The sequence below is a fragment of the Sarcophilus harrisii genome, chromosome 3 (assembly GCF_902635505.1).
Source record: "Sarcophilus harrisii chromosome 3, mSarHar1.11, whole genome shotgun sequence".
In the NCBI taxonomy this organism is placed as follows: domain Eukaryota; kingdom Metazoa; phylum Chordata; class Mammalia; order Dasyuromorphia; family Dasyuridae; genus Sarcophilus; species Sarcophilus harrisii.
In genome coordinates this window covers 461,310,506-461,336,144 of record NC_045428.1, presented here as the reverse complement: position 1 = coordinate 461,336,144, position 25,639 = coordinate 461,310,506, and the positions used below count along the sequence as shown (strand labels likewise).

General features: G+C 36.0%; 1 protein-coding gene across 1 annotated transcript in view; it reads right to left on the bottom strand.

Annotated features, from left to right (window-relative positions):
• The window catches only part of SIAE (sialic acid acetylesterase), a 42,506-nt gene extending 16,867 nt beyond the window's left edge, over window positions 1–25,639 (bottom strand). The window contains exons 1-7 of the mRNA XM_031960955.1: window positions 25,376–25,639; window positions 21,884–22,045; window positions 11,699–11,874; window positions 6,578–6,716; window positions 4,810–4,993; window positions 3,452–3,561; window positions 3,232–3,365 (exon numbers count right to left, since the gene is read on the bottom strand). Coding sequence (XP_031816815.1) covers window positions 3,232–3,365; window positions 3,452–3,561; window positions 4,810–4,993; window positions 6,578–6,716; window positions 11,699–11,874; window positions 21,884–22,045; window positions 25,376–25,454 — 984 coding nt within the window. The 5' untranslated portion in view covers window positions 25,455–25,639. The remainder of the gene's footprint in view (window positions 1–3,231; window positions 3,366–3,451; window positions 3,562–4,809; window positions 4,994–6,577; window positions 6,717–11,698; window positions 11,875–21,883; window positions 22,046–25,375) is intronic.

Sequence of the window (25,639 nt, the reverse complement as noted above, 5' to 3'; positions counted from 1 at the left end):
AAAACTGTTGAGACAACTGGAAAGCCATCTAACAGAAATTAAATATAGATCAAAAAATATGTAATATATATACATATTTAGATCATAAATAATATAATAAATAGATATAGTAACATCATAAATTATAGTACCATGGAAGTAATTCTCTTTCAGATTTATGGAAAGGAAAAGATCTCATAAGAACTAAAATGAACAACATTCATTTCCTAACACTAAAAAGTTTGTGCACAAGCTAAACAAAGGCAGATAAAATTAGAAAAGCAAGAAACTGAGGAGGAAGGAGCAATCTTTGCACCAAGTTTATCTGCCTTATCTCTAAGATATGTAGGGAACCAATTCTAAATTATAAGAAATAAGAGTCATTTCCCATTGATAAATGATCAAAAGGATATGAAAAGGCAGTTTTCAGAGAAAGAAATCCAAACCATCAATAGCCAGATTAAAAAAAAAATGCTTTGAGTCACTAATAATTAGAATACAAATTAAGTCAACTCTGAAATATTATCTCACATCCATAGTTTGATCAAGTTGACTAAAAAAGAAAAATAACAAAAACTACAAAAGGATATAACAAAAGCTGAAGAGACTGTGGGAAAATAGGTACATTAATATACTGTCAGTGGAGATGTGAATTACTCATTGTGATAACCGTGTTTAGCACTCAGGGTATTTTAAAATCAGCCAGAGTCAGGATAAGTGAAAATCCTTGATCTTTATTCTTTGTGGAAGTGAAGGGGAATGGTGATACGAAGTGAGAGCAATCGGGACATGAATCCAGCCAGCAGTGCCTCTGGCTCTCACACTCCATCCACCTAATCCTCTATCCAATTTCCTATACAACATATCAAACTTGCACAGAGAGTGGGCAGGGCCATTCTTTCTCCAAACATACATTAATAGAGTATTGTCCAATTGCTAATTAGCCATAAATGCTCACCGGACCTCAGTGCATCTGCTCAGCTTCAGCCCATTACAAAACTCATAAGCTCACAATTTTGGAAAGTAATTTTGGAAAAATGTCCAAAAAGCTATTAATTTATCTTTTGACTCTGTGACACTGCTACTAAGACTATATACCAAAGGGATTTTAAAAAGAGGAAAATGTACAAAATATGCAAAGCAAGTTTTTTTGTAGTGACAAAGAATTGCCAACTGAAGGGGTGCCTGTCAATTGGGGAATTGAAATGAACCAGCATTTATTTTCTACTATGTGCCAGGAACTGTGCTAGGAGCTTTACAAATATCTCATTTGATCCTCATAACAACTTAGAGAAGCAGGTGATATTATTATCGCCATCTTATGATTGGAAAAGTGAGTCACACAGTAGTTAAGTGACTTTCTTAGGATCATACAGCCATTAAGTATCTGAGGTCAAATCTGAACTCAGATCTTCCTGAATCTAGGCTCAGTGCTTTACATTGACACAATCTAATTGCTAGAATACAAGAACACATTGAATGCAGCAGACTTCTATTGAAGTATAAGAAACAGCAGTGAGGTGGCATAGTGGCTAGAGTTCCACGCCTGGAGTCAGAAAGACTTCTCTTCATGAGTTCAAGTCCAGCCTCAGACACTTACTAGCTGTGTGATCCTCAACAAGTTACTTAACCCTGTTTGCCTCAGTGTCTCATCTGTAAAAACGTGCTAGAGAAGGAAATGGGAAATCATCCTAGTATCCTTGCCAAGAACATCCCAAATAAAGTCATGAAGAGTTGAACATTTCTAAAAAAAAAAAAAAAAAAATGACAAGTCTTTTCAACTGTAAGATGATGGTGATGAAGGTGATGGTTTCAGAGGAACCTGGGAAGACTTGATGTGGAATGAGGTGAGCAAAATCAAAAGAACAATTTATACAATGACAGCAATATTATAAAGACAACTCGGAAAAATTTAGGAACTGCAATCAACACAGCAACAAACTATAATTCCAGAGGAGTCATGATGAAATTTGCTACCTACCTTTAGAAAGGTGATGAATACATACATGTGCACACACAATATATCAGCAACAGCAATAAGGAGAGAAAAAAGTAAACAGATTTCATCATTTTTAAGAATACCTATTTATGTGTCTTTCAAGAATCATCTTTTCAATAAATAAAAAAATCCTGTGAAGTTAATTGTCATAAATGTGAAGATACTTTTACCAAACAGGAGGGAAGATCCCATACAAAGGAAATACAGTTCTTCTAAAAATGGCATATATATATATATATATATTTGTAATTTTCCTAACCATGGCATATCCTTGGACCCAAGAAAACTTGCACATAACAGATGCAAACTGTAGTGAGTGAAACTAGGAAAACAATATTTACAGTAACAATGGAGAAAACAATACCGTAAAGACAAACAACTTTGAAAAAGACTTAAGAACTTTGATCAATGAAATGACCATGTCTCATTATTATTCCATGGGACCCCTTTTTCTTTAATGACTTCATTTTCATGCTACCTACTTCCTAATAGAGGGGTGATAGATACAATAAACAAAGATACATATACCAATCTGGAAATTTGTTTTACTCCACTATGCATATTTATTATAAGGATTTGGTTTGTTTGTTTGTCCCACCAATTTGGGTGAGGAATTAGGATAGAAAGAAAATTAATGCTTGCTAATTGAAAAAAAAAGAGATTTGATTCAGCTCCTATTCCTAACATATATTGGCTGTGTGATCCTAGACAAGTCGTTTAACCTGTCAGTTATCTAAGCAACTTTTTAAGACTTAAGAGTTGGAAAGAAACTGCCAACCTTCTGAATTGGTAGGGCTTTTTATCTAGGTATTTCTAATATTAACAAATAACAAGAATCTTTCTATCTCCTATTATCTATACTTCTAGAAGATACAAAAATAATTAGAAAAGAAAAGAACATAAAACTTGGATAAAACTATTTCCTTCTCCCAAAATAAAATGGAAAACTTCTTTGCCACTGAAAGGGTTCAAGCATAAACATGGATGGGCATTTGGCTAGGATGTTATAGAGAAAATTCTCATAATAGGTAGAAAAAGTTGTACTTTACAAGCTAAAAGATCACTCCTAACTCTAGATCTATACCTCAATTTTCCCATGTGTAAATTAGAAAACCAAGCATTGATCTTTGCTTCCTATACCAGCTGATTAGAAAGACAAAGAAAAAATAGTCTGTTGAGCTCTAAGAGACTGATCAGCATAATGCATCACCACATAAGTGTCACTATAAACTCCTTTTCTTCCTACCACATACTTGCACAAACCCAAAAGGGAAAAGCCGCTGTGTCTGTCCTTGAGAGCCATAATGAAAAGCCTGGCGCCAGTCTTCAATGAAAGCAGGAAAGGTGCAATTGTACAGATCATTGTTATAGTATGCATTATTCTCTCCTGAAAACAATAATAAATACAAGGAATGAGGGACAATTCTGTAAGGATTGAACTGGAAATTAAACAATAGCAGCTTAGATACTTACCCTGGTACCATATCACTCCTTTTAATGTCATGTTGAGTAGTGGATGAATCATTGAATTCCAAAGTATAGAATGGTCAGTGGGGCCAGAATATAGACTGAGGAAAGGAAACCTGCAATAAATTAAATACAGTGGGACCACCAGACATTACTTTTGATGACAGCCTCTCCAATTTTCATTTAGATGCTATTTCCTACTAAAAAAAAGTATTAGTTCCTCTAGGAACTTCTGCCACAAAGGGAAACTGAGCCCCACTTTCATATAAAAGGCAAATGAAAATTCTCTGTCCTATGAGGGAAAAGTATTTTCCCCAGGACCTTAAAATGTATTTAAAATATTAGCTAATATTATGTAACTTGTAGTAGTGTGGTAAGCAATTGTCATAAAATTTGAAGAACTGAGATCTCTAGTTAATATGACATCTTGCTCTGGGTCACTCCAGACATAGGAAGAACTTGGCAGAGTACTTGTAAGTCCCTATTCCCTAATATTAATGCTCCTACCATACACCATACTCCAACCAAAATATCTGTTCCAGCCAAGTTAACAATCTTCATTCTCTTACATCCAAGTCTTAGAAAAAAAAGTTTTAAATATATTAAATAATCTCCTCAAACCCTATTAATCAAACATCTTTTTTTTTTCCATTAAACAATCCAAGGTCTGTCTATTCTCCAGTTTTCCCAAATTTTCTGATCAATTTCCACTATCTATTAAAACAATGTCTGACCCACCTGTCTCCCCAATGTACTTTTGTATTTATATATATTTATGTTGATTCCCACAACAGACAGACTTCTTAAGGAAAACTGTGATCTTCTTCCCTATAATGACTATTGGTAACATTCTTTCCCAGATCTTTGAATCTTTTTGGGGGTCAGTATTCTGGATGCATTCAAGTCAAGTCAACAAATATTTATTAAGTGCTTATGCCAAGCACTGTTGCTAAGCTCTAGGGACACAGAGAAAGACAAAAACATCATCCCTATCATTGAAAGGCTCACATTCTAATATGGAAGATAATATGCAAACAACTATGTACATGTATGACGTAAATAGAAGGTAATTTCAGAGGGAAAACACTAGCTGAATGAGAAGGTTAAGGGCTCTTGCAAAAGATGGGATTTAATCTAAGACTTGAAAAAAGCTAGGAAGCAGAGATGAGGAAAGAAAGCATTCTGTGTAAGGGGAATGAGTAAGGATATGTAGTGTCCTGTTCAAGGTACAGCAAAAAGACAAGTATAACTATCTCAGTGAAGTAGAGGCAACTATAAGAAGACGGAAAGAGCAAGGAGGAGCCAAATTATAAAAGAGTTTTAAAAACCAATTAGAGGATTTTATATTTGAGGCTATTTCTTACTGTTTCGCTTTGTTTGAGATTCCACAGGCTTGCAGTGACCGCCAAGATGACCAAGCTTCTATAGGTGTTCCACCCCAACTGGAGGAGACCAGCCCAATAGGATACTTCAGGATATCAGACAGATAGCGCCCAAACAGCCAGCATACTGCTGAGTAATAAGTAAAATTCCCATGACCCAGGTTTTCTGTCCAAAGAAACAAAGGAAAAACCTCATCAGCTGTGAGAAGTCTGGGTAAGAGGTAAAAGAATCATACAGAGGAGACAAGTCCTGATTTCCAGTATTGAAAGGTAAAATATTGGAGGAACAGGTAATAGACATTCACCCCACCTCCAAAAATCTTCACCCATAAGTTTTTATTCATTTTCTTGTACTTATCAGTAAATAACATGATTTCTTCTTTCAAGTTTTCCCAAGAAGTAATCTTCAAGAAAATATCAGAATCTTAAGTTTTTAGAGCAAAAATCCTACTGAAATTTGAATTCAGTTCACTGGATTCTAAGTTGAAAACATTGCCTTAATACTTGATTCCATTAACATCTCTATTAATTGAAAATATGCATTCTCATAAAGAGATAAGATATATATGTACATATATATATATATATATATATATCCAGAATATTGTTAAATATCAATATTCTTAATTCAGTCATTTAAAAAATATTTATCTGTTAAATATTTCCCAATTATATATTTTTTTATTTTAACATTCCTTTTTTACAATTTTGAGTTTGACATTCTCTCCCTTCCTCCTGCCCCACTCCCTTGATTCAGTCTTGAAAACAATCTAAAAATTAAAGCCATAAGTTTTCTCAAACTTTCTCTATCTCCAACAGGCTCACCAAAATTCAAGAATTCAGGTCCCCCTGTAATAGAAGAGAAGCAAAGCCAAAGGCCCTTCTTCTAACCACTCCCACACTTCTTTTGTCCTCCTGTGCCACCCAAATTCACTTCCATTGAGTTCTACTATCTCCCTACTTTCAACAGAAAGTAAGTATGGTCTGTTTTTAAAAAATTATTTCCTGAGCAGAAACAGGAGATCACGGTACACAGCAACAAGAAGATTATATGAAGATCAATTCAACGTGGCTCTTTTCAACAATAAGATGACTGAGTCCAGTTCCAGTGATCTTGTGATGAAGAGAGCCACCTACATCCAGAGAGAGGACTATGGGAACTGTCTTTTTTTTATTATTGTTTGCTTGCATTTTGTTTTCTTTTTCATTTTTTTCCCTTTCTGATATGATTTTTCTTGTGCAGCACAATAATTGTATAAATATGTATACATATATTGGATTTAACATGTATATTTTTAACATATATTGGATTATTTGCCATCTAGGGGAGAGGGTGGGGGAAAAGTGGAAATTTTGGAACACAAGGTTTTGCAAAGGTCAATGTTCAAAAATTATCCATGCATATGTTTTGAAAATAAAAAGCTTTAATAAAAAAATTATTTCCAAAAATTACATCTAGAGAAGAGATTTAGAATTTGGATGAATTATTTGTACAAGGAGCACAATGCTTCAAAGGCCAATGCAGTCCAGCATACTCATCTATATTGCAAAGAAAAGCTATCATCATAATGTATGGCTATGTGGGAGTCTCCTAGTTCTGTTTCAACTTTAAGCCTCTACAATTTTGGGGAACAGTAAATGGAGACCATGCCTGGAATCAATGAAGATAAACCACAACTTGGAAGCGAAATACTGTTTCAGGTATCAAATCAATGTAGCAGAAACAGAGATACTCTCAGAAGTTACTTACCAGGGCTAGGCAGAGACCATGGCAAATCAATTGAAGTAAGATCCTCTAGCTCCTCCTTTGCCTTGACAAGACCAACTGTAAAGATGCGGATAAACGGATAGGAAAAGGCCTTCGCCTCCTCCTCGGAAGCATTAAAAATCTAGATATGAAGAGGTATGGATCTTATATTAGTCTTGTGGGAAACTAAAATATATTCTTACTATCTTGTCAAATTGCAAAAGCTAACACTGATTTGGAAAAGGATGCAGAGTTTAGTGCAAAATGCCAAAAAAAAGTAAGACCATACACAAAAGGACTCACTTAGAGAGCATCATGTTCTAATTACACAAGTTAATATTATAAAACATTATCAATATCAAAGGTAGCAAGGCATGGATGGCTAGGATATAGTTTGGATTAAAATGCTTATGCTTTCCTAGATAATTTATTAATTAAACTTTCATTTTTTATTTATTCATTTTTCAATTGATTCATTAATCTTTCTTCTAAGAATTCATCTAAATGTTGCTTTGCTGCACCCTCACAATTCATTGGAACATCATGGGTACTTAAATATTTGTTGTATTGAGATCTGAATTATTTTGAATTTCAAAGGGAAAAAATCATCCCATATACATGGCTTCTTCATAAGCCCTTCCTCCCCAATTTTCCATTTCCACCCAACCCCCTCAGAATTCCCTCAGCTTCTTCAAAAACAAAGGACTAAAAGATGTATCAGGAAACATGTTTATCATTCGCCTTAGGGATGAGGGGATCCAGCTGAGGTAAGGTTGCTGTTTTAGAGTGTACCAAAGGTTGGGATGTTTTCCATTGGCTAACAGCCACCAAGAGGGTGCAGCTGGCTCTCCTTCCTCCCGCCCACTGCAGAGAGAGTACAGCTGGCCCCCTTGCCCACAGCACACCAGAAACAATAGAGCAGCCAGGGCGCCCCCACAGCGTATTTCATCAAAATGTGTTGCCCTCTGAATTGCCTCCTGACTTGCCACCAAGACAGATACAATTGACAGAATAGCCAGATACGAATAAAATGGCTACTGAAGTCACAATGGGAGCCTCTGCCCAAACTATTCAGCCCTGGATTGTAAGAGGGTCTCTGAGTAGCATCTGGCCTCACTGGTACACAAACAATAACTGAATGTGGAAAGAAGAAAGCTTCTCACAATAAATCCAGATCTGCCTATTCAGGATCTTGCCTAGTATTAAACATTAGATAGTAAGAAAAAGATGAAGAAGGCATTTAAAACTGCTTCTGGCAGGGAGACTGTTTTTTCAGCTGCAAGTACCTGTGAAAATCACCTCCCTGAAAATTGAGTCTTATACCAAAAGCAAAAAGTATCTTATGCTGCTTCCATGGAAACACTGAATAAGGTCTCTCTCATTTTTCCCCTCTTCTCTACCACCCACACTAGCTTCCGCAGTGACTAGGAGCTTGGGTGCTACAATGAAATGAGATGTCAGTTTGGGAAGCAGGATAGGAGAGCATGTTACTTGTCATTTAAGCCACTTGTCTGCACAAAGGGGTATGCAGAGTCCATACAAGAAGGTTAGTGTTTTCCTTCGTTTCAGCCAGAACACAGTACTAGATCCAAAGACACAGTCAGGAAAGCTTCTCTCTCCAAACTTATCTTTGTGTGAATTATGATTCATGCCAAAATTCTAAATCTACAGAAAATAAAGTGTTAATAAGGATAAGGTAATTCTTATTACACACAACGACAATCACTCTAGGATTTGGTATCCCATTCCAGCATCACTAGGCCCATTTGATAGAAGCATTTCCTCAGGGATATTGGCAGCAAACTTGGGAATAAAGAGATTTCAGGAAGATTTTCATTTAAATGACACTTAGTTTCCCTGCTGATGAAAGAGGAAGCCTACTCCATCTGCTGAGATCAGATTTCATCTCATCAAACACCTCAGTATAATTATTTTTCTACCAAGTATTTAAATGAGGATGTAAATGAATACCAAGGTATTTGAAGTCATTAACGCCACTGCAGCAGCAAGAAAGCACCAGTATATCTCTAGGGATGGGACCCTGTTCACCATCAAAGCAGCTGCTCTCCTGTGTTCATTTTGTAACCTTTATACGACATTCTTGAATTAATGAGGAAACATCAAGAATCGATTTCCATGGAGAATCTAGGCATGAGGTCCATGTGGGGAGTTTAGGGTGAGGGTGTCTGTGTGTGTGTGTGTGTGTGTGTGTGTGTGTGTGTGTGTGTGTGTGTGTGTCAAAGACAGAGACAGAGTGAGACAGAGACAGAGAGACAAAGAGATGAGTTAACGAAAAAGATTTATGTTTGGTCAATGGCATTTAAAAATCTAGAAATTATTTTACTTCCTATTGTGGCAGAAGCAAGAAGGGTTCAACTGTAAATAAATAGATAGTTCCTAGATTCTTTTAAAAATAATAACTTAATATCATTAGCCCTTCCCCCTAGACCCCAAATCTATAAAATGAAGATAAGGAAATTGCTGAGATAGCTATCAAAGAGATTTTCAGGACTAACAGCAGAAATCCACATTTTTTTAAAAAAAATCTAACTGGGAAGATTCAACTCCTAAGACCCTCTCTGACTTATGAGACAACAGATGGACATTTAAACATGTTTCCATTTATACGTATCTCACTCAGTGTTATAAATAACACCAAATATAAAAATTCCACCTCACCCTAACAACAAGATGAGCTACAATCTGCCATTTTCCTCATCTAAATGTAAAGGGAGGTAGGTAATAGCAGAAATTTTACCTCGTAGGACTGGCCGGGGGTGTGGTGGAAGGAGGAGCTGAGAATCTTCTTGATTCTCTATTTCTTTTGCAAAAGAAGGGAAAAAAAACTCCAAAGGCTGTTAAGAACAAGTTGAACAAATTATAAACCTGGTTTTCAGGTCTGTCACTGCCTAGAATGTTGCTCACTTTGCATGAGAACAAGTTAAACAAAAGTTAAAAATTAACCCTCTGAGCTAAGTCTTATTTCCATGTCATGCAGAGCCAACTCAGCCTAACTATAAAAAGTAGAATAGGAGGAAAAATTCAGGCATAAAATTGTATGTTTCTCCCTTATTAATGGGAATCTAGTCTGGTTCAAAATGGGATCCTTTTGGCATAGACTGCTATTAAGAATGTAACTATATAGATAAAAGCAGATCTAGTCTATGCCATTCTGTATAAACAGTGAGCTGCAATTAAAGCATTAAGGAAAGTACTATTTTCCTTCATGAGTTAGCAGTAATTCCACTTCTGTACAAAATCATGTTTTCTAACACTGAGTATAAGTACCATTTTTGCTTCTATGCACTTAAATAAAAGAACCCAAACCTGAGAAAAGTAAAGTGGGAAATAAGAGAATAAAAAAGAAATGAATCAGATAAGAAAGTGCCTAAGACTCTATGAAGGGATGAAATCAAAAAGTATGAATTTCATATGGGAACCTAATGATGAGATTGAAGAGGAATGAATTTTAAAAGCAGTGAGAAGAGTTTGTAGTATTATTATCACAAACAAGAAGAAGCTAATTGAACTAAAGACTACAATAGGTAAAGCAAGTATTTGTTGAAAATAAAGGAAGATTTTATAAAAGAAAAATATGGCTTAAGATGACTTTTTGAATGTAGACACAAAACAGAAGCTGAGAAATAGAGAAAGCAGAAAAAAAAACTTCATAGTGGGAAGATGGGAGCTGGGGAAGATGATTAATTTCCCATGTATTTTGCTTAATAGAGGAGTAAGTACATTAATTCCTTCCTACTTTACAAAATAAATGAGTGCCAATCAAGTGTTCAAATATGCCAATAAAATCCAAAAAGTCTTATTCAGAATATACTTCCTGATACCAAACTAAGCTTTAAACATATTTTGAAAAGATTTATTGGGCTAACCCAATTTCAAATGGACAAACAAAACAATATAGTTTGACTACTACTTAGCCTAAAGGACAATCTATAGTATACATTATTTTGATAACTTTTTTGTCTATATTCTCTTTGTAGTTTATAATTTTCCAATCTATCTAAAGAGTTGATATAATACAGGAACCTTATTCCTCATTAATATAAAGCTACATAAAATTTCCCTTTAAAATTTTAAATCTGTTACCTAAAAGGGATTAGTACAAACCTGGACACCAAAAGCACTGAGTCACTCTCTAGGTAATAAGTGCCATCTCCCCTTTGGTTTAGATTGGCTTCCTTTGCTAAAAATTGAGGGCTAAGAACTAGAACATTAACACTTGAGAACTACCAGAACTGATTCCTTTCCTAAAAATAAAAATTATAAAGCAATCTGCAAATCTTAAAGGTCTATTTAAGTGCTAGCTATTATTATTGTCATCAAAAGGTTTAATGCTCTTGCTAACTTTTTCAATAGTATTTACTATCAATAAGATATTTTCCCTCGGGGCCACCACAAGGCTAGAGCGGCCTTATTCTCTGTTACTAGCAAATTAAGAATGCTTTGTTATATTATTAATATGCCAACATGCCCTTGTGCCTGCTCTTTTAGTCTCTGCATATATCCATGGAATAATCTAGCATTTTTCCCCAAAAGTTTAGATTGTTTTTATGCTCTTTAGAGTAGCTTTAATATGTAATTAGAGCTCAAAGAATAAAATAGAGATGAAGGAAAAGGTATTCAAAATTAATATCAAGATCCAAAAAGTCAATACTGAAATGAGAAAAAACAGTTAGAGAATGACCAAAAAAAAAAAAAAAAAAAAAAAATAGGATATGAAAAATGAAGGGAAAAAGTGACCAGTAACATATGAGACCTCTTGGTATGAAGAGTGTCTACATATGAAAAGATTCCCACCAATAAATTAAGACTCAAAGACCATCTTTAATTTTTGCATCTCAATCTCAACCTCTGAAGTCAAAATCAATTGATTAAGTCAATGGTTTAGCAATAAAACAGAATCTAAGTGTTCTTATCTCTATTACTGGATTCTTATCAGATCTTTCAAGACAGACAGAAGGTGGGAGTGAGGCTTATTTTAAGTCTCCAAAGCTTCCTCTGCCCTCTGACACTTTCCAGCTTTGACTTCTCACTGATTAGCTTTTACCCAAGGGGAATAAAGCAAATAGCAGAGACCTGTAAGACCAAGATACATCTGTAAGTTACCTGAGAAACTGACATCTCCATGTTACTTTGCCCGCTGCATAGCCAAACATCTCCAAATAAGACATCATATATTGTCTGGCTGTATCTCTCCTTCTTAATGATTTGCTCTGCCGTCATGTTATAAGGTCCACCAGGCTTCATAGGATCCAATACCACGATCCAGGTCCCAGACTGTTCTAAAACATAGCAAGGCCCCAAGGACCTAATCAATCTCAGATCGTTTAAAACAGAACTACAATTCAACGATATACTTCAGGACTCCATGTGTTACTCTCTATATACTATTTAGTTGAAACCTGAAAATAGAGTACACTTGAGTTATCTATATTTTGATCTACAGATGGGATTAAAGGAAACATCAGGGGTTCTCTACCCTAAGGAATGAAATCCCCCTCCAAAAAAAAGGCAAACTATCTTTGTTCTGTACTTACTTATCCCTCCCTCTCAAAAGAACTATCAAATATTCCATGAAAAACTGGGAGCCCAAGAGCAAGAACTAAGCCTAGAAAAAGATATGTGAATTTTCAACCCATAAGGATAACAAAAACACAAGTTAAATAATATCCTAGATTTTTAGAGCTTTATGGATTATAAAGTGCTTTCATATCTATTATTTCATTTGAGCTTTACTTATAGTTACCCTTGTGAGTTAGGCCAGAAACATCTTACTATCTCCATTTTGCCGAAGGCTAAGAGATTATCTAGAAAACGACAAAAACAAAACTAAATCTCAGGTGAAATGATCAGTTCTCTGTATACCTAGGTGGACAATTAGTTCAGCCTATTCTTTAGAACACACCCTCTAACATGCTAAGCAATTTCAATAAAGTGCTTCTACAATTATTGATAAAAAGAATCCTGGAGTACCAAATAATGAGATATAAGTTGACAACATAAAAGGAAGAAAGAAAAACAAAAGAAAAAAATGAGAAATGACAACTTTAAAGCAAATTCTCTTGACAAAATTCAGAAGGAAAAAATCCAATTGTTGTATGTTCATTTGATGAAATGAAATTTGAGGAGATAAAATGAAAGAGAAAAATATTAAAAGGGTCATGTGTAAGCAGTAGTGTACTCAAGTTATATGATACTTTTTCTCATGAACAGGTGGTTAAATACATAGAATTAAATACATAGAATGATATAAGTCCAGTGAAGGCCTGAGACAAAAGGGATTTCACCACTGCACTAGAGACATCCCTGCCAAATCTGAGATAGAAACAAACAGTTGTTTCCTTTTTAAAAGGATAACTTGGGGGCAGGTAGGAGAAGTAGTGGATAGAGCACAGCCCCTGAAGTCAGGAGGACCTGAGTTCAAATTTAGTCTCAGACACTTAATACTTCCTGGCTGTGTGACCCTAAACAAGTCACATAACTCCAAGTGCCTCAGCAAAAAAGAAAAAAGGATATCTTAAGGACAAAACATACTCAGGCCACAAGGAGTTCACTGAGAAACTCCAGAATCAACTGTCTGCAGTTCTTTTTATTGTCAAAATAATCACACATTAGCATACTAAATGTGCAATGCACCTAAAGTACAAAAATCACTGTTTTGGAAACAGTGGGCAGCCAGTACAGACTGTGTGGCACAGGTGCTATTTGCTCCGTATGGCTTACACTTCTGAGCAGGCAGACACTCAATCTGTCTTGATGAGAGTCTTTCCCAAGGTTTTTCCAGGATGCCATCACTGATGAACCTCCTGAAAAAAAATATATCCCTGACCTAAGGCAGCAATCAGTTACAATGATTAGGAGTTACACTCCTAAGTAAGTTATCTACTCAACACATCCTCTATATTGCTTCCTAATACAGCAATAAGAAAACAGTAAGGAAAATGAAGATACTTGAACCAAAAAAAAAAAAAAAAAAAAAAGCTAAACCACCTCAACACATATCAGAGGCTGTGAATGTTTCCAGGGCCTGAGCAATCTAAACAGAGCTGAACTGTATTTAGGCTATACTCTAAATTTAACTACTACCTCTCAAGGAATACTTCCAATCTGTCCAAAATACAAAAAAAGGACTGACTGATTTTTATTTTCACACAAGTCTTTTTTTATCATATCAAAAAAGGCAATTAGGTAGTGAAGTGACTAGAGCACTAGACCTGTCTTCAGGAATACTGGAGCTCAAATTCTGACTTAAGACATAAATTAACGATTTGATCGCTTTCTATTTAAGTTTATTCACCTATAAAATGGAGATAATAATAGCAACTACCTAAGTTGTGGTGAGAATAAAATTAGATATTTGTAGAGCTATTATTAAATCTCCACTTTCTCAAATATCTACCTCTACCAAAGATAACCAAGTAACAGGGTGAGCCAAGTAGCTACCAGGATGATCCTTTAGCCTGTGTGCTGAGAAGGGTGACACTGAAATAGAGTAAAACTCTTACACTTTGAAAGTTAGACACATCTAATAAGAATATACTATTCATATTTTAACCAGTTTCATAAATTTAAACTTCAGGGAACTTCTACCTCCACTTCCATTTACATTTCCCCTAATTACTCTTCCTTATAATCAACTGAGGGGGAAAAAAATGAAAGAAGATGAAGTGGGAAGATGTCTTTAAAAAAAACTAGTCATATAACACTTTCTTGTTTTTCTTTTTCCCATTCATTTCAGATGTGTATTATTATTCTAGGCTCATTTTGCCAAATTCACAATAGAGCTCTAAGACATTCAAGAGGAAGAATAAAGGGACGTTCTATATAACAGTCCCTTTTTTCTACTTACATGTCAGTTTGGATATAGAAAAAGCCTATCTTCTACTTCATTTTCCCCTTACTCCCCAACCCTACCTCTGCCATACTTTGACATTTTCCCAGATGCAAAGTGGTTTAGTGACATGAACTCTGAAAATGTATGTCAAAAGCTCCAATGCCAAAATTCAGCATCACTGACTAATGCAAATCTGCAATTTCTAAAAAAGAAACAGCTGGAAATATTCTTCCATTCTTAGGTTCTAGAAAAATTCTTCTGTTTATTCATCATAACATATGAAGTTCTAATATCCCAATCATTCAAAGTTGCCTTTATGCTTTTTCATCTGGGATAATCAAAGAAAGACAGTCCATTTATATCTTACAAGGAACTACACACAGGCTCATGCTCAGAAACACCATTTTTATCATTATTTATATCTTGCTCCCTTGATTTTACCATTTATGTCTAAGAAACCCATTTACAAAACCTTATTCTGAAGGATGGTGAAAAATATGAGCAGTATCAAACTCATAAAACAAGATACAGTAGAGAATAACAGGAAACTTGGGTATTCTTGTAAAGCTTAATTAAGCCACATCACCTCAAAAGCATTTAAAGATAAAACTGGAAGGAAGACAACAAATACATGAGAAATAGAAACCATTAATAAATCACCAAGTATTTATTAGGTAGACGAAAAACAGAAAATTAAGTGCTTAATGTATCCCCTGTCCTGTGATAAGTGCTGTAATAAATGTGAGCAAGATAATCCCTGAACTCAAAAAGTTCACATAAAATAAAACATAAAAAGGAACTAGAGAAGGGAAAGAATGTTCCAAGAGGAAGGTCTAATTTTCTCTAAAGAAAGGAATAGAAATTATGATCTAAATAGAGAGCAGAGATAACAAGAGGTAGAGTGTCCAGGAAGTATTGTGGAAGCCTAGATTCAAGCAAGGTAAAACCAAAGTTAGCCTATCAGGGCCCAGAGTGGTTCCAAGGGCAAAGCCCGATTTTCTGATAAGGAAAGGCTAAATGATGACAGCCCAAGTAGAGAAAAGTGGAAACACCATGGCATAGATGGCCAGGAATTTTTAATGCAGCTTCTACTATGTGTCAAGCACTAGACTAACCTTTATAAAGACAAAAGTAAAATGGTCTGCCCTCATGAAACTTGCAATCTATTAAGGAAAGAGAGCATGCATAAGTATAGATATATGCAGAACAGCAACAACAAAAGGAACACTAGCATTTGGGGAGACCAGGAAAAGCATTAAGCAGAAAGAGGCACTTAAGCTGAGTCTTGAAGGAAACCAAGGTTTCAATATATGAAAGGGAAAAGGGAGAACAGCCAGTGCAAATAAACAGAAATGGAATTTGGGCACTGTATGAGTAGGCTATTGCAAAAGAGGCCACTATGACTGTACCATTAAGTGTGTGTAATAAGGCTGAAAAGTTAGGTTGAGGTCAAGTTCTGAAAAACTTTAAATGTCAAAGTTTAGAGTTTATATCTGATCCCAGCAGTGATAGTCACTGGAATCTGTTGAGTAAAGGGATAACATATTAAGAACCACACTTAAGGAAAACCATTTTGGCAACCATATTGAGAGGAATTTAAAGTAGAGAGGCCTGAAACAGGAAGAAACTAATTAGGAGACTACTAAAATAAGACTAGTAGAAGTGTGGTTCTGTGAATAGAAAAGAGATGCTGTACAGGAGCAATAATAGGCAAATAGAGACAAAACTTGGCAAATAATTGGATATGTGAGATGGAGAGTTGAGAATGGCACCAAGACTGCAAACCTGGGCGATTATAAAGATGGTGCTATTCTTGAAAGCGAAAGAGAAACTCAGAAGAAGATGTCTGAAAAGAAAAATACTAAGTTCTGGTTTTGCACATATCTTCAGAAGGGGTATGCAGTTCAAATGTACCATAGGCATTTATCAACTAATAATAGCTGACATTTACATAATAGTGCTTTAAAGTATGCAAAATGCTTTACAAATGTTATCTCATTTTGTCCTCCTAACAGTCCCAAGATATTGTTATCCACTGCCTTCCCCCCATTTTACCAAAGAAATGAATTGAAGGCAACTTGAATGACGCTCAGGATCATAGAGCTAGTGTCCATAGCAAAATTTGAATTCAATTCCTCCTGATTCCACATATAGCATTCAGTCCAGTGTATCATCTAAATGAGATTAAGGACTAGAGTTCTGATGTTGAGAAGTATAACAATACTTCTGTAATAATTCATTCACTTTATCAAGGACAGTGAAACTACCAGATTTGAACACAATATTTTAGTTCCTGAAATGAGTTCCTCGTGAAAATGTAAGACCTATTCTAAGAAAAACATTGCAGGAAGAGCAGTTTGACTAAACCAAGTATCTCAAAGTATTTGAAATAGGGATTATATTATTCCTACCTTTAAAAAAATTAATAAAGAGGACATAAAAACTGATCTATATGCCCACTTTCTCAACTATACCAAATCTTTTATTAGAATAATCTATATAAATATTGAAGAGAATACATGAAGGAAGCATGCAAGCTTTTGCAAAAAATAAAATTATCTAAGAGCCCATATTTTATTTAAAGTCACACAATTAATTAAAATGTAAACAATCTCACTGTGTTCTCTGCTGATTTTGAGGCATTTGAACATAATACAAAATTATGCTATGGAAGTGCTCCTCCAACAAAATGTCTCTCCTGCATATGTTAAAGATCACACAAGATTCCTTGCTAACAAAAGACATAACTCTGATAAATGATCCTCAAATTATCATCATCACTAAGGGCATGGCATATTTTCTCCAATTGTCTTTACCCACTATCATGAAGGATCTGTATCAGTTTAAGAGTGAAAAACTCCCTAGAGACAATGAAATCCTCTTTATATCCTATTTGCTGATCACTTTTTGCTGTTCCCATCAAGCCCCAAAACGCTACTAAAATTCCTGAGTTTTATGTCACTCAAAAGAAATTAGCCTAACATTTTCACACAGAAAAGTCCAGGTAGATGAATATTGCCTACTATTGATACAATTTGTTTAAATGGATAGAGCTACTTCATTAAAAAGCACAGACAGATCCTACAGGTGGACAATGAGCTGAGCCCAGAATTGAAGAGGAATAGGAACTTGGGCTGGCTACCATTTCGGGAACTAAGACATTTTCAAAAATACTAAGCTTCTCCCTGAAATAAACTCATCTTTTTTTATACTGAGTCTTCTATAACATTATATGGCTGCAAAGCATGGAATACCACAATTTTCAAAGAATCAAAATTCTAAAAGACAACAAAGATATGTATGGTGGACATAAATAGTTTATAATCACCGAGTAATGAAAAATATCTAGAAAAGAAGTCATATGGTAAGAATGAAAGATAATCGTGGTGGAGCTAAGATAGTGGAGTAGCAAGAAACAATGCAGCTGAACTCCCATCCACAAAACTCCTCCATACAAACCTAGAAAATGTGCCAACCCAAGCCTAATGGGGAAATACAGAAAAAGTCATCACAAATTCTTCATCCAACATTGGTTGAACATACAGAGACAGATAGAGAGGTCTTTTAAATTGGGAATAGGTTTGGGGCAGGAGCATACCAAGCATGAAACACTAACATGCAAGAGACGGTACCCAGCAGTGAGAGGAGATTCCAGACCCATACTGGGACACCACAATTGAAACAAGTTCCAACAGGCAACCTTGTTACCCATTATATGAGTCACAGATCCATGGCATGAGAAGAGAAATTGAGTAGAGGGGTGACATCCTGTGTTGGGGAGAGGGGGAACCCTGGGCAACTGTACTGAAAAAGAAGGAAGCTCAGAAACAAATAGGAGTGGTTAGGCTCAAATTTCCAGAGCAGAGCAATATCTCAGTTCCAATATCTAGTCCAGCCTGCAGAGAAATAACCAGGGCAGGAATCAAAGAGCAAAGAAGAGCCTGCAGTTCTGGCATGTTGAATCAGAATAAATTCCTAGCTGGCTTATAGGGAATAAGTCAAACAGCAGGCTATAGTTGCTCTGGTCAAAACCCAGGTCAGGAATTTGCAGAGATTTGATCAGAGGAGCAGCAATCAGATTTTGCCCTGAATCAGACCACTTTGAGAATAGTGAAAGCTTGAAGAACCACAGCTTGCCCTTGAGATCCTAGAATAACACAACTTACTCAACACCCAAAAAGAAGCAACAGGACCAACCCAGACATACCATCCAGGAGTGTGACAGAGCCCAACACAAAAGTTCCAAGACAGGAATAGACTGGAAAATTAAGTAAACACATAAAAGAATCCCATTATAAAGAGCTATTATAGTGGCAGAGCCACTCAAAACACAAATGCAGAAGAAGAGAATAAATTCAAAACAACTATTAAAAATGTCTCAGATCAAAACACAGGTTGGGCACAAACAACTAGAATTGGAAAAAGTGAAGCAAGAATCTGTTGTTTTTTTAAGAGAGAAAAACATTTTTATACATGCAATAAGAGTGTTAAAAGAAAATAAATTGAAAAGGAATTAACGGTTTGAAACAACAAATACAAAACATGGCCTAAACAATGAACTCCCTGAAAATTAGGATGGACCAAAGAGAAGCCAATGACACCATGAGAGAAAAAATACTAAAACAAAGTCAAAAGACCTCAGAGACAGGAAGAAAAAATTTGGAATACAATATTACATAAGGCAAAGAATATATGGACTTACAATTCAAGTATAGGATAAATGCTTTAATGAAATAGAGCACTTCCAAGTATTCCCATAAAAAAAAAAAAACCAGAGTTGTATAGAAACTCTGAAGTTCAAACACAGGAGTTAAAATAAAAATAAAAAATTAACATGAATAGACAAAAATAAGGAGCAAAAGGATGAACTGCTTATATTCAAATATGGAGAGAGATGTGTCCCATCTGAGCCCTATCATCATCAGAGATCACAGAAGAAATCTAATTAGACAAGGCCTGGCTTCTGTTATACTTGAAGTTTTTAAGAGAAGAATTAAAAAGAGGGAAGAAAGAATATATTGGAGAAGGGAGAGAGGAGAAGGAAAGTTAGGGAAAATTATCTCATGTAATTAGGGTCCACAAGTAGACATCTATACAAACGAGGAGAAGGGGCTGGGAAAAGCAGCAGACACTTCAGCCTCACTTTCATCTGAACTGATGGAAGGAAGAAAAGACTATACATATGCACATCTGGACACAGAAATAACATTTCCTTCAATAAGGAAAAAAGAGGGGAATTAGAGGAAGGTATATTAGGAGAGAAATTAGTCATAAACAAAACAAAAACTGGAGAACAGATAAACAAATTATGGCATATAAATGTCATAGAAAACTATTGTTCTGTAAGAAATGATCAACAGGAATGATTTCAGAGAAACCTGTTAAGTTTCATATAAACTGACAAACAGTGAAATAGACAGAACCATTGCATAATTTATACAACAGTAATACAAGTGATAATATGATAATGGAAAAAATTTCAAAAGAACTTTTATCAATGTAATGAACAAATATTACTACAGAAGACTAATGATGAAACATTCTACCTATCTCCTAATAGAAAAGTGAAGGATTTAGAATGAAGAATGATACTTTTTTTAAAAATGCACAATGTGGACTATTTGTTTTGATTGACAATATATGTTTGTAATGGAATTTGTTTTTCTTTCGTTTCAATGTGGATTGGGGGACTGGTGTAGGAAGGTGAGACTTTCATTGATTTAAAAAAATAAAACATCTTTTTCAAGAGTATGGAACAATAGATGGGTAGCAGGTGTGCTGTATTAATAGCTCCATAATGTTAAAAAGATCTGTAATGAATCCTTCCATGGAAGATTTATGGTAGAACATGGAAAATTTCACCAGAAGAAAAGGCATAAATGGGATGAGATCTGATTAAGTAAACAGAGTACTGACACAGATGAAATCAGAGATGCAGTAAAAATAAAAAAAGTAGTCTTTTTTTTCTTTTTTTTCTTTTTCCTCTGATGAATCTAAAATGTGAACAGGCACTTTATGGTTTCTAACATTCAGAATCCCATTTATAGTCTATGTCTTCCACACATATAAGCAAAAATGTTCAGTCAGTGTTAAGAGAGTATCAAAAATAAGCAATGTAAACAACCTGACGTCTCAAAATTTAAGCAAAAAAATAGAACCAAAATAGAGAAGTTAGCCTCTTAAACCTTCCCTACAGTATCTGCTTTAAAAGACATCTCCTTTGCTTCTCCATGACTCCATGAAAGAATGTCTAGTTCATTTGGCCCAAACAGTATCTTAATTATTTTGCTTTGTACAAGGAGTGCAACAGATACACAGTAAAGCATTTTTATAGAATTAAGTAAACAAGGGTTTCCTCTCCTATAAAGGAAAGGTAAAAGAGTTAATAAAGAGAGTCAATTGTTCCTTCACTATCTTAATCTATACTACTTTTAGAATGTCATTAGGAGCCTTTAAGTCAATTGTTTCTCTTAAGGTGGAAAAGGCTCCTGTTCCTGTGTACTGTCAATCCTACATAAAGCCAAGGAAGCTAAAAGTGAAATGTGTAATTCAACTCAACTAATGTTCACTATGCATATAAAGAGGAAAGGAGCCCCTCATTTCTAATTAATGACCTCATTTCTCTTTTTCTGTCACCTTAACCCAAATTTCCTCCTCCATTGTACATGCCAAATCTGAAAAAAAATATTATAATGAAGAAAAATTCTAAAACATACAAATGTAGGATTTTTAAAATTCAAGTTTATAATGTGGTATAGTATTTTATCTAGATTCCTACAGAACCAGGACTTAAAGCAAACTATATTATAAGCAAACTTTGCCAGAACATAGCACAGAATATTACTTATTCATGATAATGGTAATCATTAAGAGATTCCCCCCTTTTATATTCATTCATTTCTTGTATTTAAAGTACTACCTTGTACTTTGTTTTTAAGTTGATATTTATTAAGAGCATACTAGGCAGCAGGATGTAAAGAAAAAAACTCTGGTCTTGCAATCTAACGATCTGGGTTCATTTTAGTGCATCTAATAGATGAATGACCTCTACAATACTCCTTCAAAATAGTTATCCACTCTCAGTTAACTGGAAGCTCATGATCATCTGAGACCTATCACATTTCCACATAATCTAATCTGTGTTACTTGCTACAGCTTTGCATTTGCCTCACCTTGTGTGCTTCACTAACAATATGATCTCCCCAACCTGACCTAGCAGCAAATTTGAGTTTCTTCACATTTCTAGTTTTCTGACTCTTCCTTCATAAGCCTATTTGTGTAATATATTTGTGTATGCTCCTTGGGGAAAATTCTAGTCCTAATTCCAGCCTGATCTTTGGCCCCTACCATTTCCTACATAAAGCACAGCTCTTAAAGGAGCCCCAATCATTCATTTTCAGATAATCCAGCAGATGGCACAAGAGGACAGATGCTGAACTGAATGTGGGTTGCCTTACCTTTCACATAGGTTATCTTTTTCATGATGGTTTCCTGAGCTTGGTGCAGAGTCACCATCACAATGCCTCCAATTTTTCCATAACCCCAGACCACAGCTCCAACTGGTTCTTTCTGTAACACCATGTGATCACCAATATAGGAAGCAAAACGAAAATTAACACCTAGGAGGCAGAAAAGTTCCATTAGATAAATTACAACCTAAATAATCAGATAAATAATAGTCTTTATGTAAAAGGACTTGCATGGGATTATTAACCCCACAGTTTAAAACTTGTATCTCCTAACAAGTAAATAGCCCAACCACAGGATATGTGTCATCTTGCACCCAAGCATATTTCTCCCTTCATTACAGGAAGTTTGTATCTTGATTATTCCCCCTTACTCTCTGAAAAGTTGCCTCTCTTTTTCCTATCACTCATAGTTTCTTGTTACATACTTCTAAATGGGAATTTGTAAGTAAATCACTGCCTTGTCCTAATCTCTCCTACATTATCTAAGATTTCTGGCAATCCCAATGACTGAGACTAAATTGGAAGTTCAGAGACTTCTGTGTTGTATTCATTGTTTTAATGCTTAAAAACACCAAACAAAATTTCTGAGCTTAATAAATATCTAATGAATTAACAAAGCAAAAAAGGACACAATTATCCAATTTATTTCTTTCTTCTGGTTATTTTTTATATTTGCTTGTCCTACCAATACTGAATTTCCTAAACAATTCACTATGACCTCCTGATATGCTGGAGGTCCTGAAGGGATGATTACTCCTAACATTTATAGATGTCTGTCAAATAGACTATCTTTAAGTATGAATGTTTCTGTTATCTTAATGGTAAAAATAGAGAGACTAAAGTAAAGATGAAGTCAAAGAGGAAAAAAATGACCAAAAATCCTTAATTAGAAAGTTTCCTATTTCACAAACTTAAATTGGCAAAAGGACAAAAAGGAGTGTAGAAGAAAATGTAGAGTCTGTCCTAGAAATTCACTAACAAGACCAATCAAAAACTCACTTTAACAAGACTTTACTAATTTTTAACACTAAGTCTATAATGAAGTGTTTTATTAAGAACAAACTTGTTATCTAAATTCCTCAGTACTATATCTATCAAAACATAGCTAAAAACTGTTGTCACTCTAATCATTAAATAAGAATAAAGATATTTTATGATCTAAAGACAAATGATAGACAGGACAGGGGATCAGAATTAATGAATACGGAATTTTCCTTTCCAGAAGCTACAAATAATCTTGCAAGTTTTCTTAGATGATACCTATTAGGGCATCATGTCAAAGAAGTCACCCACATAAGTCTCAGTAGAGAGCCACTCTGAGCAAGAGCCCAGTCATTAAGACCTCTCCTATTTATAATGAACCAATCTATCCTACAGGGCTGCTGGGCTAGGGATAGTTAGCACACTGCTCCAAGAACAGAATACAACATCCCAGTGATTGCATAACCATATAGGCAGTTTGCCAAAAGTAAGGCATATGTGTGGGAGGGCCTGTCTTGGGTAGGTGCTTCATACTGAACAGAAATGATAACCAGGAGCAGAGGAATTAAGTGGGGAGAAAAGGAGTGAATTTGGGGAAGATGAATTGCAAAAGAACACTTGCAGTACATAAGCCCAAAGAAGGATCTCAGGAAAAAAAATGAGCAAATTGTACAAGGAGGAAGGGGAAAGATTTACAACTCAATCTGTCATTATCAAAAACTTTTTTGAGCACAATCATGCAAACTCTACAATAGATTTGAGAATCATAAAATTCACAGAGCAAAGGAAGATTTTAGAGATTATCTATCCTTCATTTGACAGATGAGAAAATTGAAGTCCAGAGAAATCAGGTGATTTGCCTTCGGTCACATATCCCATAGGTCATGGTAAAGAAAGAAACCCAAGTCATAGGACTTTTTCCAGTTCACAGCTTTTCAAAAGGTACCATATTCTATATAATCCTGAGGTAAATAAATGAGACAACATTCCTTGTCCTGAAGAAGCTCAGATTCTAAAACTGACACAATGAAAAAATTATAGGCGAACATTACCATGGTTATTTCCCTTAAAAAAAAAAAAAAATAAAACTTTTCTTTATATCCCAAGTTTTTCTTTCTTCATATCTCACAGTGCCTTGCACATTTTTTTCCAGCTCTGTGAATTTCATTGTGTGAAGAAATCCAAGTTAGTTAACTCTACCAATGCACATCTACAGCTGTTCAGCACCTTAGAATCCAGAATATTGTTTGATTCACTAAAAAGTTAGTTGACTTGCCCAGAGTTTTCATAACTGGTATGTGTCATTACAAAATCTTGTAATGGCTGTCTCCCAAGTGTAGAAAGTACTTTCTACTCCTCTTCATCAGATATTCCTTCAAGACACAGCTTAAGGACCACTTTCTATACCTAGATTTTCTTGAGCCCCACAATTTAATGCCTTGCTCTCTAATGTCTGCTCTTTACTTTTAAAAAACACATTTATTTTATTTATATTTATTTTACACATTGTCTCCTCTGAGGAAATACAAGCTCCCTGAGAGGATGGAATTTTTTTAAATTTGTATCCCCAGCAATCACATAATTATCTAGCACCCAGTAGTTATCTAAAAATGTTTGATTACCTAGAATCTGGGAATATAATATTGTCAAATACATACTCTCAAAAAAGCCCTCCCCAACATTCACATGATTAACTTTTACACGTTTTTCCTTCTTTTCTTATAGAATCAGTAATGGCGAGAAAGAAAGGCTAACTGTCTTCACAACTGAGCTAAGGAAGAAGGGAGAGATAAATGGGAGAAGGTGACTTAATGACAGCGATAACAGAGGAAAACAAGCTTGAGTTTGCTATTTGATCAGAAAAAGAGGGGCAGTAGTTGTAATATATCCCTTTATTAGGGGGATTAAGAGTTCCCGAGGCTCCTAAAGCGGAGAGGTTGGGTGGTGCGCGAGTGTGAGACTCGGCGCCCGTCCCACTCAGATAAAAAGGGTATTTAAACAGCAGAATGTGAGCAGGAGGCAAGCGCGGGCTGACTCAACCCTTTCAGAAGCTCGGTTGTCCCGATTCTCTAACCCTTGCCCCTAAGTCTGAATCTGGGCCATAAGTCACACGTGTGTCTGATGTCTCGCGGTTGTGACAAGAAGTGTATTTGTTAGGCCAGGAGCTCCCTTCACCTCCCTGGGAAGCCTTCAGGAGGGAAAAATCACGCCAGGGGGACGGAGGGGCCAGAGACCTAGTCCCTATCAGCCCTTAAAAGGTGATGATCACGATGAGTTCATTACTATACAAAAAGGAAGAAAAAAAAAAAAGCCGCGTGTGGAAAGTTGCGGTCGCCAGCCCCTCTTCCGGGGCCCCGACAGCAGCCCAGACTCGGCCTCACGCCTCGGCGGCGGAAGGGCCTTCGGAACCTTTCTGGCGCACGGGAGGCCGGATCTAACGGGGAGGCCGCTACGGAAGGAGGAGTCAGGCTAGGCCCCCCCGGCCGGCCCCCACCTCACCTGCTCCGCCGCCCCCGCTGCCCGCCAAGAGCAACCGCAACAATAGCAGCGCCCGCAGGGCCGAGGTCACCACCGTCATAGTTCCGAGGGAGCCAGGGTATGTCCGCGGGGTTTGGGGCGGGGACAGGGTAAGGCTCGGGGCGGAGACAGTGAGGCTGGGGCGGGGCTTAGATGAGGGCGGGGCCCAGCCCCACCCCACCCTCTTTAATCTTCAACTTATGAAACGGCCGGTGGTTCCGCCAGAAAGACGAATCTAAGCTTTTT